This window comes from Solanum tuberosum, unplaced genomic scaffold, assembly GCF_000226075.1.
Source record: "Solanum tuberosum cultivar DM 1-3 516 R44 unplaced genomic scaffold, SolTub_3.0 scf00577, whole genome shotgun sequence".
NCBI lineage: Eukaryota > Viridiplantae > Streptophyta > Magnoliopsida > Solanales > Solanaceae > Solanum > Solanum tuberosum.
In genome coordinates this window covers 163,114-178,084 of record NW_006239491.1, presented here as the reverse complement: position 1 = coordinate 178,084, position 14,971 = coordinate 163,114, and the positions used below count along the sequence as shown (strand labels likewise).

Sequence of the window (14,971 nt, the reverse complement as noted above, 5' to 3'; positions counted from 1 at the left end):
TTAAGTTGTTTCTTTTCCCCCCCCCCCCCCCCCCCCCCAATTAGAAAATAAAAACTGCCTGGATTGAGGTACATATACTCGCACATAGACACAAACACACACTGTATGTTTAGCTACTTCTTGTCATTCCCTTGGTTATGTTGCTTTTTTGCACGAGATGTCTTTTCAGTCGTGGCTTGTGTACTAAACTGGATTGTAGTGCTAATGGGAGAAACCTATAAACATAAACTACTTTGCCTAGGAAATAGCATTGTGCATGCCCATCTTGTATGCTTGGTTGGAGAATCAGTAACAAGTAGGCTTGAAGCAAGAAATGCTCTGAGTTTTAAGTTGCACGAGCGAACTTGCTGAACCTTATGTTACTACATATGGCATGAGTTCGTGTGGTGAGAGATAAGTTGTTAGTAATAAAGTAGAAGAAAGATAGTCGAAACTCGAAAGGTAGTCTCATTTTTTTTCTTTATTGAAGTATGTCTTTATACATATATTCAGATTTTGCTCTAGATAAGGCAAAATTGAGGAACAAGATCCACATTGATGACATTTACTAGTTGGGAAGATGTTTGTCTTGTTATAGGACTTCTAATATTGTTACCATTACTTTTATTTATATACATTTAACCTAATTCACTTTTATTTTATTTGGTATCATGATGACATGAGTTGAGCTTATGCGGGGAAGGATTCATATATCCAACTCCAACTTGTTTCAGACTGAGGCGTATTTGTTGTTGTTATGTGTTTATACACGTGTCAATAGCCGCATGACAGAATTTCAGACCATGGAGGTTTTCTAAAGTCTCTATTCCTAAGAGGGTGAAAATCTTTTCTCCCATACAAAAGTTTTTGGGAATAGAAATTGGATTAATTCAGATGAATGAAAGTTGAGGAAATTGAGTAACATGGACAGTGAGAATTCTATTGGCTTGAGATTGAGGTGTACTTGTAAATTGTTGTAGACAAAGAATAATGAACAAGGAGCATACTGAAGTATTGTTTAACAGGTGTACAAATTACAATTATGGTTCAATCATCAAAAAAAGTTGAATTGTTGTATGAATCTTCATGAACCATTTTTTTTGCAATTTAAGCTCGACTAATGCCAATCAAGAGGAATTGGGTCATTTGCACTTTTGTTTCTATTTTGTGTTGGTTTTTAATTATGTTTCTTGTAATAAATAATCTTTTTTGCGGGGTATGAGCTTTTACTTTCGTATCATAAAATCCCATGTAATGTCTGGGTATGACACTTCAGTTATTAAAGAACTTATGTTTTACTATGCACAAGTTTGATTACTGAAGAGTAAAAATTAAAGACCAACCCATTTAAAGGACAAAATATGTCGTTTAATTAATGTTTTTCTTGTGTAGAGCAAACTTTTTAATTTTGTTAACATGAATTTTCTGTCCCCAAATGGATGTGAATGTGCACACATACCAAGGGCAGCTCTACCACACAAGTGTCCTGGAATTCGAAATTTACGAACTTAAAATTTTGAATTTGATTTTGTCTAATGTGGGAAAAAAACAGTCAATAATGCATCCCTCTTTACAGAAGGGGTTGATAAAGGTTAGACACATTGTTTTTATTTCGAGTTTTTTGGTCTAATATTTTCAATTCAAGTCGAAATAAGAAAAGTTACAAGCACCACTAGACTCATGCATTGATTGAACGTTATTAGGGTCCGATGTTTTTTTCTCACTCAAATAAGAAGGTGACACCCTATACACAGTGACGTAGTTCAGAACATGTTTTTGTTGATCTATGATTTTATTGGGATTTAGGAAATAGTGCTCGTTTACAAGGCCTCAACATGAATTTCTGCTATATAATTGATTAAGATAACGAAAGTTGAAGCCAAAGTTTCTTACTAAGCTCCATTAAGTGAGCTAACTCTTCATTTTGGGGCTTAGATACTTCTACCTTAGTTTGTTTCAATAACAACCATTAGCAAACAATATGAAATATATGACTCATCCTGAATTGATCACCAAGGGTCCATAGCTCAGTGGTAGAGCATTTGACTGCAGATCAAGAGGTCACCGGTTCGAACCCGGTTGGGCCCTTCAAAATCATTACCTTTTTTTTTTACTCAACTTCATGTTAATTAATCACGTTTTTTTTTTGGTTACTCAACTTCATGTTTTATTTTTATTTTGGAACCTCATGATAATCCGCAGCCGCTACAATCTCTGCCCTTCGAGTGAGCACTTTGTGCGCATTGGGTAAACCCCCCACTGTGTAATAACCTGCAAACCACACAGGGATGTAAACCGCACTAGGCAAGCCCTATGCGACAGGCTCAACTCAAAAGACATTGAGGGGGATCGATCTCAAGTCATCCGTATAACCACCCTCCAACCAACTGAGTCATCCCAAAGGACAACTCAACTTCATATTGATTAATCACGTTTAAAAGTTACTAAAGTTCATGTAATCAATTTCCTTATTCTCGAAAGGATATCTTCATATCGCAATTTCAATCGGTTAGGTGGTCGTTAATGCTAAAAATAGGGTGTTATTCAAAGGTAACCACAATATAACAACAGTGTATGTGTATGAGTTTAGGAAAACTATAAAACTTGATGATTCAACAATATATCCCATACAATTCCATAAGCGGGATCTTGCGATGTACACAGGCCTTACCCCTACTTTCCAATAGACCCTCAACTCAAGAACAAAATTCAATGACTGAAAAAAGAAAACTATTAAGCATACACACAATAGTTCAAGAAATGAAAGTAAATCTTTTGTTGTACCATTCCATCAATACGGTAAATTTTACTCTAAACATTCATAAGCTACTGAATAAAAATGTTTCTCTCAAAGAAATACCTTTGGCAAGATGAAACTATATGATTTTCCTGTACATGTACACTTCTCTAGTTCTCTACAAAATACGCAACTCATTACACTATCAAAAAATCTGCCCCGAGATTTACCGAGGGGTGTGTGTATTAGTCACTGGACTTTAATACCTTTTGCCATTGCTGCTTCTTTAACAGCTTCTGAATTTCCTTCAGCCTCTGACAAACTGAGATAAGATTTCCACAGCATCACAGAGAATGGATATATAGACAGAGCTCTCTTCAGGAAACTGACGGATAGGGACGGGGAACCTGTAAGATCATGCAAAATATCTGCAGCTTCTACCCATACATATTCTGGCGCAACAGGAACAGCTTGAAATAATGCACTTATCAATAGAGCACTTCCCCAGAAGGAGACGCCACCTGAAGCGTTAGCTGGACTTGAGGTTCTCGTTAACTGCTTGCATACACAAAGTGCCAAATGATAGTTGGAAGGAAGTATCCCCATTAAGCTCTCAACCATGTCGACAAAGTTGGTGAGTTCGTCTTTCTTTTCAGGTAAGAGAGATGGACCATACCATGCTTCCAGAACTGTGTTGACCATGGAAGGCTCCAATGACACCGGACATAACAATTTGCCAACTAGCTGCCGGACTCTAGGCTTCTTAATTCTTTGGATGAATTGTCTGGACAATGGCTCAGATGTTACGGAAGCACGCTTATCAGCCAAATAACCAGACAGAAGTCTCAATACTTTCCCATCATTGTCCAAATTCTCTGCAAGCGGAAACAAAAGACGTTCTCTCACACAGTGATTGTAACTCTCAGCAGAAGCAGACTCCAATGCCCTATCAATGGCTAATTGAGCTTCAGTGTAGTCATTTTGTAATAGCTTATAGATGGAACAGTTCAGCATCCCAAATACATAATCATTTGGGCTAGAATTGGAAAAGAGAGCAGCAATATCAGATACTGAAGCAGACTCTGGTAAAGACTGGGAGTTGTCACTATCTACTGCATCCAGACAACTATTTTGAGAATATCTGTGTTTCCATGAAAACTGGAACCATCGAGCCATTAATCCCTCAACAAAATCTCTTTTCCTGTCTTGGAGTGCGCATTGGACATACTGGTTCCAAATACATTGCACTCCAGGAACTTCAACAAACCAGTTATCTAAAGCATCTTCAAAACCTTCAAAACTTCCATCTGCAAAATCATACTCTGCCCGAGCTAACATCAGAACAAGTTCTAGACATGATGGATACAACGTGACATAGTTCTCTAACAAACTCTTACTACAGTCTAAACCCTTAAGCACCACTACACATCTAACGTGATTGACCGAAAACAGGTGTGCTGCCCTGAGATTTGCTTCATCTTCAAGAGACTCTCTATCGATGTATAATGCTAGAGAATCTACTGCTAATTCCATCAGAGAGACACCACGTTGCTTCTCATCAAAGGTCAAGTCAGTAGACGGCCAATCTATGGAAGAAAGTTCTTTCTGATATTCAAATCGCTGCAGAACGGTAACAGGAAGTTTCCTGTACACAACCAAGTAGACACAACAGACCCAGAAAACACATTTATCAGAAATGGTTAAGCATGTAATGATATCAGGAAAAGACAGTCTGAACGGGCTATCAGATTTCTCTTCTGTGGGATATAGCTCATTGATTTTATCAATGGCTGTAGCAATATTCCCAGACATGCACAGACAATTCATCATCTGCAAAAGTATATCCAATATGCCATCACTGGCGAAAAGAGCGTTTCTGTCAGATACAGATGCATGGCGACACAGGGCCAAGAGTGCAGCATCATACGCAGCCAACCTCTCATCCAGCTGTGTTCGGCCATTTATATATAAAAGCCAGAGTTCGTAAGAGCCTTCAGTGTGTTCAACCTGGATTGCAGAATAAGAAGTTTTATCAGTATCTATGTGGATAATGAAGTGAATCATAGACAAACTCGCAAGTCAAAGTAAAACCTCCGCTGAAGTGGATTTATGACAATTTTTCAGGAAGCCCATCTATCAGGATGAAGGCTAATACATAATTTGGAGAAGGGGCCTAAAACTAGGGGCGGGCATATGGTTCGGTTTCGTAAAAGAGAAAAACCAAAACAGAACCGAAGTTAATTCAGTTTGGTTCGTTTTTTTTGGTTTGTACCTTTTATGTTGGGTTTTTGAACATGACATAATTACATCAATTTGATAAGGATATGTGATAATTACATTTGACTTCCAGATTGAGAAGATACTCCTACAGTAGAAAGCAGTAGACGTGTAGAATAATATATCTAAATTCTAAAGTCAAATAGGCATTGGAAAAGGAATGAATTCAAATATAAAATAAATTTTTTTTTTTTTTTGTGAGACATCATTGCAAATTAGATGGCGATTTATAAAATGCTTTTTCAAACAGTTAGCCATGCATAAACTTACTGCCCATTTTGCAAAAGTAAAACATCATTTCCCACGTTGAGAGGCAACTGAAATCAGAAATAGCATATGTATGCAGAAGTTCAGATATTCGGTTTAATCGGGTTCTCTACCGAATCCGAACCGAAAAACCAAAATTTTGAAAACTTTAAACCAAAAAAACTGAACCAAAATAAATTTAAGAAAATTCAGTTCGGTCGGTTTTCACGGTTTTAATCTAATAATGCGTAAAACAAACTGGTGTTCTCTGATGCAATTAAAAAAATATTTGGCACACCATCAAAGCGATTAACTACCATATTCCTATGCCTATAATGTACAAAACTACAAATGTTTTTCAGCGCATAAACTTCCTAATAGTATTAACACCTTGAACCAACTAAAATATTCTGTTTTTACAGTAGTAGAGTTCAATGTTGAAATACTGCATACCGCACATTTGAACATGTCATCCTTCCCAATGGACTTCTGACTGCTATAGTAAAGTAACAGGTAAACAATCCAGACAACTGCTGACATAGGATTAACTTCCAAAGCTCGAGCAAGGAGTTTAAGAGCCTACATGTTTTCGCGAAAATTAGAAGGATGAGAATACTGACCATCCAAATATCTAACCCATAATCACCACCAAAAAACATACCTGTAACCTTCCCTTCGGTTTATTAGCCTCCTGACTGAGATTAAGAAGAGCCATCTCTACAATCTGGTCATCATCAGCGGATAGTTCCTTGCATGGACCCTGTTAAGTTATTAGAAGATTAGCTACAGCGCTGACAGCACGTGCCAAGGAAGGGCATCAACTATTTATCTGCTTGCAACGGAAGGTTGAAAAAAACCTTGCTTGCTGCATAGCGAACTCGATCCTATACAAGGACAGGGAACAAAAAGGGATATTCCACCATTGATGACTAAAAATCCAGATGATGAAACTCTTATAGCGGAAGAAGGCTAGGAGCATTATAGTGAAATGGGAAGTTAAAAGAGCCCCCGGAAAGGACCTAGTAGCATGATATAAAAGGTAATAACCAATAACACAGCATTTGCATTCTTTAGATAGATTCAGATGCCTCGACAAGTAATTACAAACGTTCCCAAAGAAAAATAAAAATAGAATATGACCCAGAAAACCAAAATATATTCAAGTTTAAGAGTTCGTACAATCACCAAATTCTTCTCACAGACAGATACTGTTTTGGCAAGCAGCAAGGAGATGCAAAATGATTTTTCTTGATTCATGTATGGAAAAATAAAATTAATACTTCCACAGATGCACTGGTATTTCAAACGCAAGTCTTCTATAATAGTTGATAAAAATAAAAGTTCAGCTTTTTCCAAAAGCGTTATATAAGTAGCTAAAAATCATCTTTTTTCCTCCCCTCTTTTCATCCCCCACACTCATGCATTATTAGAAAAGAACAGGATGATTCAACAAACCGATGATCCATTTCTGCTTTGAAAATAAAGTGATTGCCTATTCCAACCACCCTGGACCTCAACACGAGCATTAACGCCATGCAATAACGGCCCGTCAAATGGCAAATCAGTGGGCAGCTGACTAGAGAGAACAAAGGTAAGACTGAAACACTTCACCCACAGTTGGCTGTACTCATGACTTAGAATGGATTTACATGACTGCAGATCAGCTTTCAGAACATCCAAGCCAACCAAATAAGTTGGGGGAGCCAAACCAAGGCAGTCAAGTGACTTGGTAAGAGTTCTTTCGGCAGAAGATAGCTGTCCTTGAGTTGGTGATCCAACCCTGTCTACAGAAGAAAACATGAAACAAAAATTTAACTCCACATGTTGGACATGAAGGAACTGTCAGGATATCTTACGCATTTCAAACAGAAGATCCATACCATTGTTATCCAATGCCACCTTCATTCTACTGCCAGAAGAGTAGTCTCTAACATGTTGCCAAGAACACTCAGGATTATTGCATTTTCCCCGAAGTTCAAAGATACAAAGTGGCCAAAGCGGGTCAATGGTAAAATTGCAAGAGTAAGACCCACTCTTACTGCCAATTAACTCCAGTGAAGCTGCTTCAACTGAGACCGCACTTGAAATGCTTGGAATGGTGCTGCTACCAAAATTGTCTTCCCCCTGATCATGAGAAGTTTGTACAATGGAATTTCTAATCTGTAATTTGAGTAAATCCATGGAATCTGAAGCCTTAAAGTCTAAGATAGCACTCTTCAAAATAGGATATGAAAAGGTGAATGAGCTTGCGAACTGAGATTTGTCATCGCTTGTGGTGATACAACTATCTAAACAAATATAAGAGGAAGGGGATGCAGAATTAGAACCAAACTTCTCATTGTTGCACTGATGGTCCACCTCAGCAGGCATCTTAAACATCGTACTCATCACATCACGACCTAATAAAAAGTTCAAAAGGGAAGAGAAATAAAAAAAGTTGGCTCAAACAGAATAAAGAATGTCAATCTCTGAAATAATATGAATTCGTGATAAACATTCTGGAGAATTGAAACCAAAAGTGTACAAAAATAAGAAAGAAAACAGTTGCTCCTAACAACTAGTACAACCGTACAAGTGATGCAACAGAATGAATTTTGCCTGTCCAGGAAACTACATCAAATAGTGGATATGGTGAGAAAAACCAAACCAGCTAAGCTTACCATATATGCAATACAAGCTAGTTCACGATAACAACTTGATTATTATCACACTCACGTTAGATCTGCTGTTGCCAAGAATTTTTTTAGTCTTTTTAGAGATTTGTATGTCTGTCAAAATAAGTTCAAGGATGTAGAGAACCTTTGGCTTTAGAAAACCCTTAATTTGTTTTAAGAAAACAAAGTACTCATTGAAATGAAATGGACCCAAATAGAGCACAACAAATACAAAGGATTCACATATGCTGAACCCAACTAGTTTGGCATTGAGGTTGATGGATCGTTTGACATCATATATATTTTTCAGCTACAACATCCAATTAACTATTGAGTAGTACTTGTAATATGTCCTTTGTATACAGGATACTGTGCATCTTACTAAATCCATTTTATTACATTCTATTAGAAGTATTTGTTGTTTATCTAAAGGCATCACTACCAAATCGCCAAAAAGGTATTTTAGTGTTTAAGAAAATTCTGATTTACAGATCATATGCACACATAGGTCAAATTGTGATCAACAGAGATGAGCTACTGCAGAGAAAGATGTCCATAAGGGACCACTACCTTGAAAGTCAGATCCTTGTTGTGGCTCAATCTCTCGCTCTGAATCGGAGCATAATCTATCGCCTATTACCACCCTTCCCACAAGCTCATTATTTTCTGTTCTTCCTTCAGCTACAGCTTCCAGGCTCTCTTGTGGGCACTCCTTCTGGCACAAAGTTCTCATCCTTAGTCTTTCAAAAAGCTGAGAGCGCAAAGTTGCTTCAAGGATTAAAGAATCCTGAGAATTATCCATTGTTGATTGCCCCTCTGATGCATTGTTCATATTCTTGTCCATGTCAACTATGGATTTTTCCTTTCCTTGATAGTCCAGATGGTTTTCTGGAGATTTATCTTCGAACAGAAATGTCCCTTCATCCTCATTTCGAGACATACTGAAATCCTCAGAAGGGGAGCACATGTTATTTGCACCATTAACTTCCTTATGAGGCTTGAATGTGATACAATCAGGCTCGCTGCACGGATCAGAAGCCAAATTGTAATGCTCTTGAACACTGGAGACATTTTGAAGAGCGACATTATTTGGATGGACATTTAAATTGGATTTATGTTGATTGTTAAAGTCAAATGTAGGTTGCACTGCACAACTTGAAGAGGGAATTGAATGCAAATTAACATCAGAAATTGCAGGTAAGGAGCCCAATCCAATTCCAGTTTCATCAGGAGACCCACAAGACAGTAACAAATTTGGATTTCCCATCATAAGATCTCGAAGCTGGGCTGAGTATTGTTCTCTTCTACTGTATAGGTGAGAGCATCTAGCATTAGCTTCGATCAAGGCCCTTTGAGCCTTTCGGTAAGATTTCAGAGCATTTCTTTCTTCAATCTCGCACTTGCGGCGATATTCCTGTGCTTCTTCCAGTTCTTTATCTTGAAGTTCTTCTAAATTCAACAGTGGTTGCAAGTCTATTTTGCTGCTTCCACTAATATTCGGCTTGTCACAGAAGTTCCAAAAGCTTGGAAAATTCAGAGATGTCTTTCACAAGGGGAAAAAGAACTATCAGAAATATGCAATTCTAAGCTTTGGTTATAGAAAAAGAAGGGGAGAAGAAAAACACAGGAAAGAGGAAGACAGAAAAAGGCAGAAACGTACAACATTGGCCACAGCATTGCTGCCTGCACCATGGGTAAAGGCTGCAATATTGTTACCATCAGGAGAAGGCTTCTGTGTGTTTTCATTAGATCTGGCTAGATTGCTGCCGCTCATTTCAGTTAAATTAACACCAGCAAGCCCAGAACTCACTTTCTTCTGTGAAAGAGGCTGATTGTACTGACTACATAGTTCAGCAGCATGCTCTGCCTTGTCCTTAGAATGAAAAAAGGGGAAAAGGTAACAACAATTCATGAAAAAAGTACACTAGCACAATCAAATGCACATGAAGCTAACACGAGTTGACAAGAGACGATAAAATATCTGCAATTTAAGTTCCCCGAAAATCAATATATAGATGCAATACAGAAAGCATGTTTTGACTAACCCCCCACCACACCACGCACACAAAAAAAAGCCCCTACACTATCACCAGTATATACAGCTTAAAAAAAACAATGACAAAAATCAAGCTTTCCTACTGTGTGATCTTTCCTGTTAGAAAAAAGGAAGGATAGCTTTATCCATTTCGACAAGTTTGCACCTCGGAATCATGCAGTGGAAACTAAGTTGAAACAAATGAAATTTCATATAACCACCATCTCACAACAACAACAAAAAAAAAGAGTAATTTCATATGTTCACTTTCAGAATCCAAGAGGAAGTTGGCATTATCAGGTAATTTCCTTCCCATAATACTCAACTACATCATCGTTTAATGGTCAAGTTCACAAGTCAGAAACAAAATCAATAGAAAAAGAAAGATTTGATAAATGCCCGACCAGAATTGATACAGTGGAAGTGACATTATAGCAAATGTATCAGAATGTTGCATGTACAAACATGCTAGGTCCAGGATGAGGAAATCTAGGAAAAAACTTAAACCATGAATAATACAAAACCTCAGCTTAAATGAAAATTTTGGAATGGAAAGCATTGAATCTCGTCATAAAGAGTCATTATCCTTCATTTACAAAATGCCCCTTACTAAGCAAATTGTAGTGGTGGCCAGGAAGAAGAAACAAAGTTAATAGGACAAGATTATATACCTAGATCATTTAGGAATACATAGTAAAGAAAGTTTGATAGGCAAGACCCGTCATTTTAGCTTGTCGATCCATCCTATTTCAAACGAATTGGACCTTTAACATTGCTAAAAGTTTTACACTCCAAATGAATTAGGTAGATAATTTGTGTGGGCTCCCTTTGAAAAAAAAACCTCTCTTAATGAGGCGACATAGCAGCTTAACTATAAAAAAATTGAAGTCATAACAACAGATGATATACGTAGGAATAAATAAGAACATGGATGACGTAATATAGTCCTGGATGGGGCGACATACTCCAAGTATAAGCAAAGAAGGAATGTCAACAATATCAAAACTTCTCATGCTTGATCCTAGGGACTAAATGCTTTGGCTGAATAGAAAGGAATGGACAAGAATGAGACTGCACTTAAGAGTCAAGACAGTACCTTATTCACCATTCCATCTCTATTTATTTCCTTCCCATTCTAACCCATTGCCCCTTATCACAGGCCTCAAGGTAGTCCATACAACCAGTGCAAGATAATGAAGAACAAGAAAAGAAAAACTAATCCAGAGAACCTGATAATGAAGAACAAGACAAAGAAAGTACAACCTCTATTTTTAATATTTCCAAGGTGTGTCTTTAATTTCCAAGAGGAAACATTATTGGATTTACGGGCCAAACCTAAAAAATCAAACTGTTGACAAATAGTTATTCTAAGGCTTTTATCAGATTATATCAATGTTTTATTAAACCCCTATGGAAACAAGCACCTTATACTTTATAATATCTGCATAGGCACTTAGATTAAGCATCTCTTGCCAAAAGGCTAAACAATTATTTCAATCCACTTGGCACAGAAATTTTATCTTCACTATCTTACCTCTGGAAGATACCGTCTTCTAAGTGCAGTAGTTGCAGTAATAGAGGAGAAAACTTTTACTAAATGGAAGACTTTTGGGCTAGTGAAACTAAGTTCAAAATATCCACACAAAGGCTCCATGCGCCAAAACGATATTGAACCAGTCATTCAATGCCCATTCTCACGCTTGATGTTAAAACATTAAACATAGACAACCAGATGGGGATTATTGTGATAAACACGAGAATTTACCAATTTATTGGCAGCTTTACTTGCAATTTCTTTTGATGAATTGCTGGAACTCTGATTGAGATTCCTTATGGTATCTATACCTGTGGCAATAAGCTCATTTGAATTACACAGCAACTAATGTCATTAAAAGAAAGTTGCTTGTATATATAAATAGAGTATGTGTACCATTTTTGAGAGTGAGAGATGGATTTGTTGAAGAAGAAGCACCCTGATACTCTTTTTGTTTCAGTTGTCCAGCAATGACTGAACAAGACGGATATTTTTCTCCAGGACTGCTATGATCAGCTGGTTCCAGTTGATTGGAATCCTTTAATGCACACTTTTCTGATCCTATAACCATAGACATAATTTCATGGGAGTTTGAGACACCCCAACTTGGATTCGGCGAAATAATTTTTTGGCGTTTCTTATCTGGTTCTTGTAGTTCTCGCAAATTATCATTAGTAGTTTCTCTAGATGCCCTCACCACCAAATTCCTTTTACTGGCAACATTTACATCCCTACACGAAGCTGAAGTTAACTTTTTGGTATTCTGTAATTTCTCAAGATTTAATTGATTCTCGCGAATCGCGATCATTTGGCGCAAGTCATGAAGTTTACTAGAGTTCAGATGTACATTTGCTCTTTTCCCATGGTCAAGATTAGCTACCTTATTTGGATTGTTTAACTTTGTAAAACTATGCAAGCGGGCAGCATTTCCATAAGTGCCTCCATTAGGTTTGGTCAATAAAGAAGAAACATTCTGACTTACAGCCCCTTTGCTTGGCATCAACTTTGCCTCATTTCTAGTAATCTTTTGCAATTTCTGAGGTCTTCGAGGAGCAGGTGCTGGTGGTTTAATAAATTTATCCTCAGCCAAGGTTCTGTTTTTACTTGCTGAAATCTTCTTCCGTCCAGAATTTTCACAGTCACTGCCACTTTCATCTGAGAAGCTTATCAGAAATGGTACAAAATGCTCTCGATTCTTTTTAGAACTCTTCAGATGAGCTGATTCATGAGGTGCACTAGAAGGCACATCAATTGAGTAACCCATTTTGCTGGAAGAAGTATTTTTTTCTGCAAAGCATGCAGGAAAAAAAAATATAGCAAATAAGTCACGGGGAAGTCAGATAAGCAAGAAATGTAATTAAAGACCCAACAAATTAAGTAGCAAGTTCCATAGATTAAATGGAATGTAGAACTAGAAGAATATGAGTTATAACCTCTTATCTAGTTACCTTTCCTTAATGCATACGGGGGTGGGAGGACTATGAACCAAGGAAGGAGAAGAGTTGTACCAAAAGAATAACTTGTTATATATTTTTTAACCTTATTTTTTATCATATGGTTTTGTAATACCACATGCCAAAAAAAACACCGTTGCCAAGTGTATTCAATATAATAATAAAATTTATTCAAAAAAACACCAGAGTAAATTCAATCAATTAACAGCCACGCATGGAAAGTAAGCTTAACAACAATGTGCATATATGCTGATGGGATGGTTTGATCAAAAAACTGTCACCAGTCATTCCTAGTAGGTAGATGAAACCCCGAGGGTTCAAAATACATATAAATGTTTTAATACTCGAGCTTAACAACATACCTGCCTGGGTATCCTGAGAATTCTCATTCACTGTATCAACATGAACCTGCCACTCCAGTGGAACAGCAACACTGCTCGTAAGCTGATCGGTGGAACAAACATTTCGATCCTGTCGAAAACAATTCTCAATCAACTCAATACTACTGTAGTTTGATAACCCGGAATAGCTTCTATTTTCCCCATAAAAAATTTTATACACTCACCATTGTAGAAACACAATAAAAAATAAAGTTCACACTTCACAGGCACTCAAAGCAACGCAAAGGTGAAAGAAAAGACACGAGGAAAGACATTTTACTTCGCACCAAGGCAATAACAACTAAATTCAGGAGGATTTTAAAGCAACACAAAGGTGAAAGAACAGAATATAGGGGGAAAACCTTCACATCTAAAACTTATTTTGAACTTTAAATTAAGTCTGATGCTTCTCTAGAATCTTCTCATTTTGTTTAGAGATTCATACAAAATGTAGAAAATCTCTAAAACCTAACTAATCGCTTTTGTATAAACGTGTTGTCCAGGTCAACTTCCGAACACCTACTAATTTCACAGGTATTTGCTACCTCTCACCAGCACAAGTACCGGATATAAACCCTAATTAATCTTATACGACACATTATTGAGTATCAGAAAATAAATTGGGATTGAGGTATAGTTTCTCCTTGTAGGAAAACATTAAAATGCAAATAAAAAACAGTAGTAAATGAAACTATGCAAGTATACATCTGGAAAATGATGAATTTAAAGTTTAAAACATAGAGCTAGCAAAATTGAGCTGCTATTTCGAGCAAATGAAGTTAAATCAAAAGTGATGAATAGAAATAGAGGTAAATGAGAGATGTTTACATCGTTATCAGATGCAGTAAGTTCTCCTTCTTCTTTGCTTCCTGAGGAATAATTGTTGTTCAGAAACGAAGATTCTCCTCTTCCTCCTCGTTCCTCAGTAGGTTTTTTTACCGAATGCTCTACGACCTGTTTCTTCTCTTCGTCGATATTCACCATTCGAGCCCAATCTCTCTTTCTTTCTCGCGCGCGCGCGCTCTAGCTTTCTCTCTCTTGTTGCAATGGCGAAATTCTGAAAAGGGAATTTTTGGTGATGAAATTTTTGAGTCCTATTTAACAAAAAGTAAACAAAATGGCTCTTTCTCGGGATACACTATTTTGGTCACTAATATACAAATAAATAAAAATAAGAACAAATAATACTAGTCATATTACTTTTTACATTTAGTAAGTATATTTTTTAATTTACTTGACTCCTAAATTTAAAATAAATATTTCATATTATTTGTTTGTTTGAGGAAATGGAGCGAATTTTTTTCTCATACTATTCTTAGTATCGTTTTTGTTATAATTTATGTGACACAATTTTAATTTAGTACAAAATTTAAAAAAAAAAAATTAAAAAATATGTGGTATAAAATAACTCGTACATATTTATGTGTTTACCAATTATTTCACTAAAAATAAAAGAAAATTCTTTTTAAAGCATACTAAAAAAAAAGATACACATAAATTAAAACAAATGGTGTATTGAAAAATTACATAAAATAGTAATTCTAGAGTAATAGTAATCAAATTTAAAGTTCGGAGTATCATTAAAAGGGTCAATTTACCTTTTTAAAATGCATATTTAGTTAAAACTTTCTTGGGAGGTATATCGAGCGAATATGGATCAGCTAATATGAAATAG

The 14,971-nt window shown here is 36.6% G+C and overlaps 1 protein-coding gene and 1 non-coding gene across 2 annotated transcripts; one reads left to right on the top strand and one right to left on the bottom strand.

Annotated features, from left to right (window-relative positions):
* Window positions 1-1,995: 1,995 nt before the first annotated feature.
* TRNAC-GCA (transfer RNA cysteine (anticodon GCA)) lies at window positions 1,996-2,067 on the top strand. Its single transcript has one exon. It is a non-coding gene; the product is annotated as a tRNA-Cys (tRNA).
* A 661-nt stretch (window positions 2,068-2,728) lies between these two features.
* Window positions 2,729-14,409, bottom strand: LOC102590636 (uncharacterized). The gene is made up of 11 exons (XM_006365650.2): window positions 14,125-14,409; window positions 13,279-13,387; window positions 11,859-12,749; window positions 11,694-11,773; window positions 9,554-9,766; window positions 8,464-9,436; window positions 7,120-7,638; window positions 6,695-7,023; window positions 5,901-5,999; window positions 5,693-5,818; window positions 2,729-4,723 (listed from the first exon to the last, which is right to left on the bottom strand). The coding sequence occupies exons 1-11, from the start codon at window positions 14,278-14,280 to the stop codon at window positions 2,966-2,968; spliced, it is 5,253 nt and encodes a 1,750-aa protein (XP_006365712.1). The 5' UTR covers window positions 14,281-14,409; the 3' UTR covers window positions 2,729-2,965.
* Window positions 14,410-14,971: the final 562 nt, after the last annotated feature.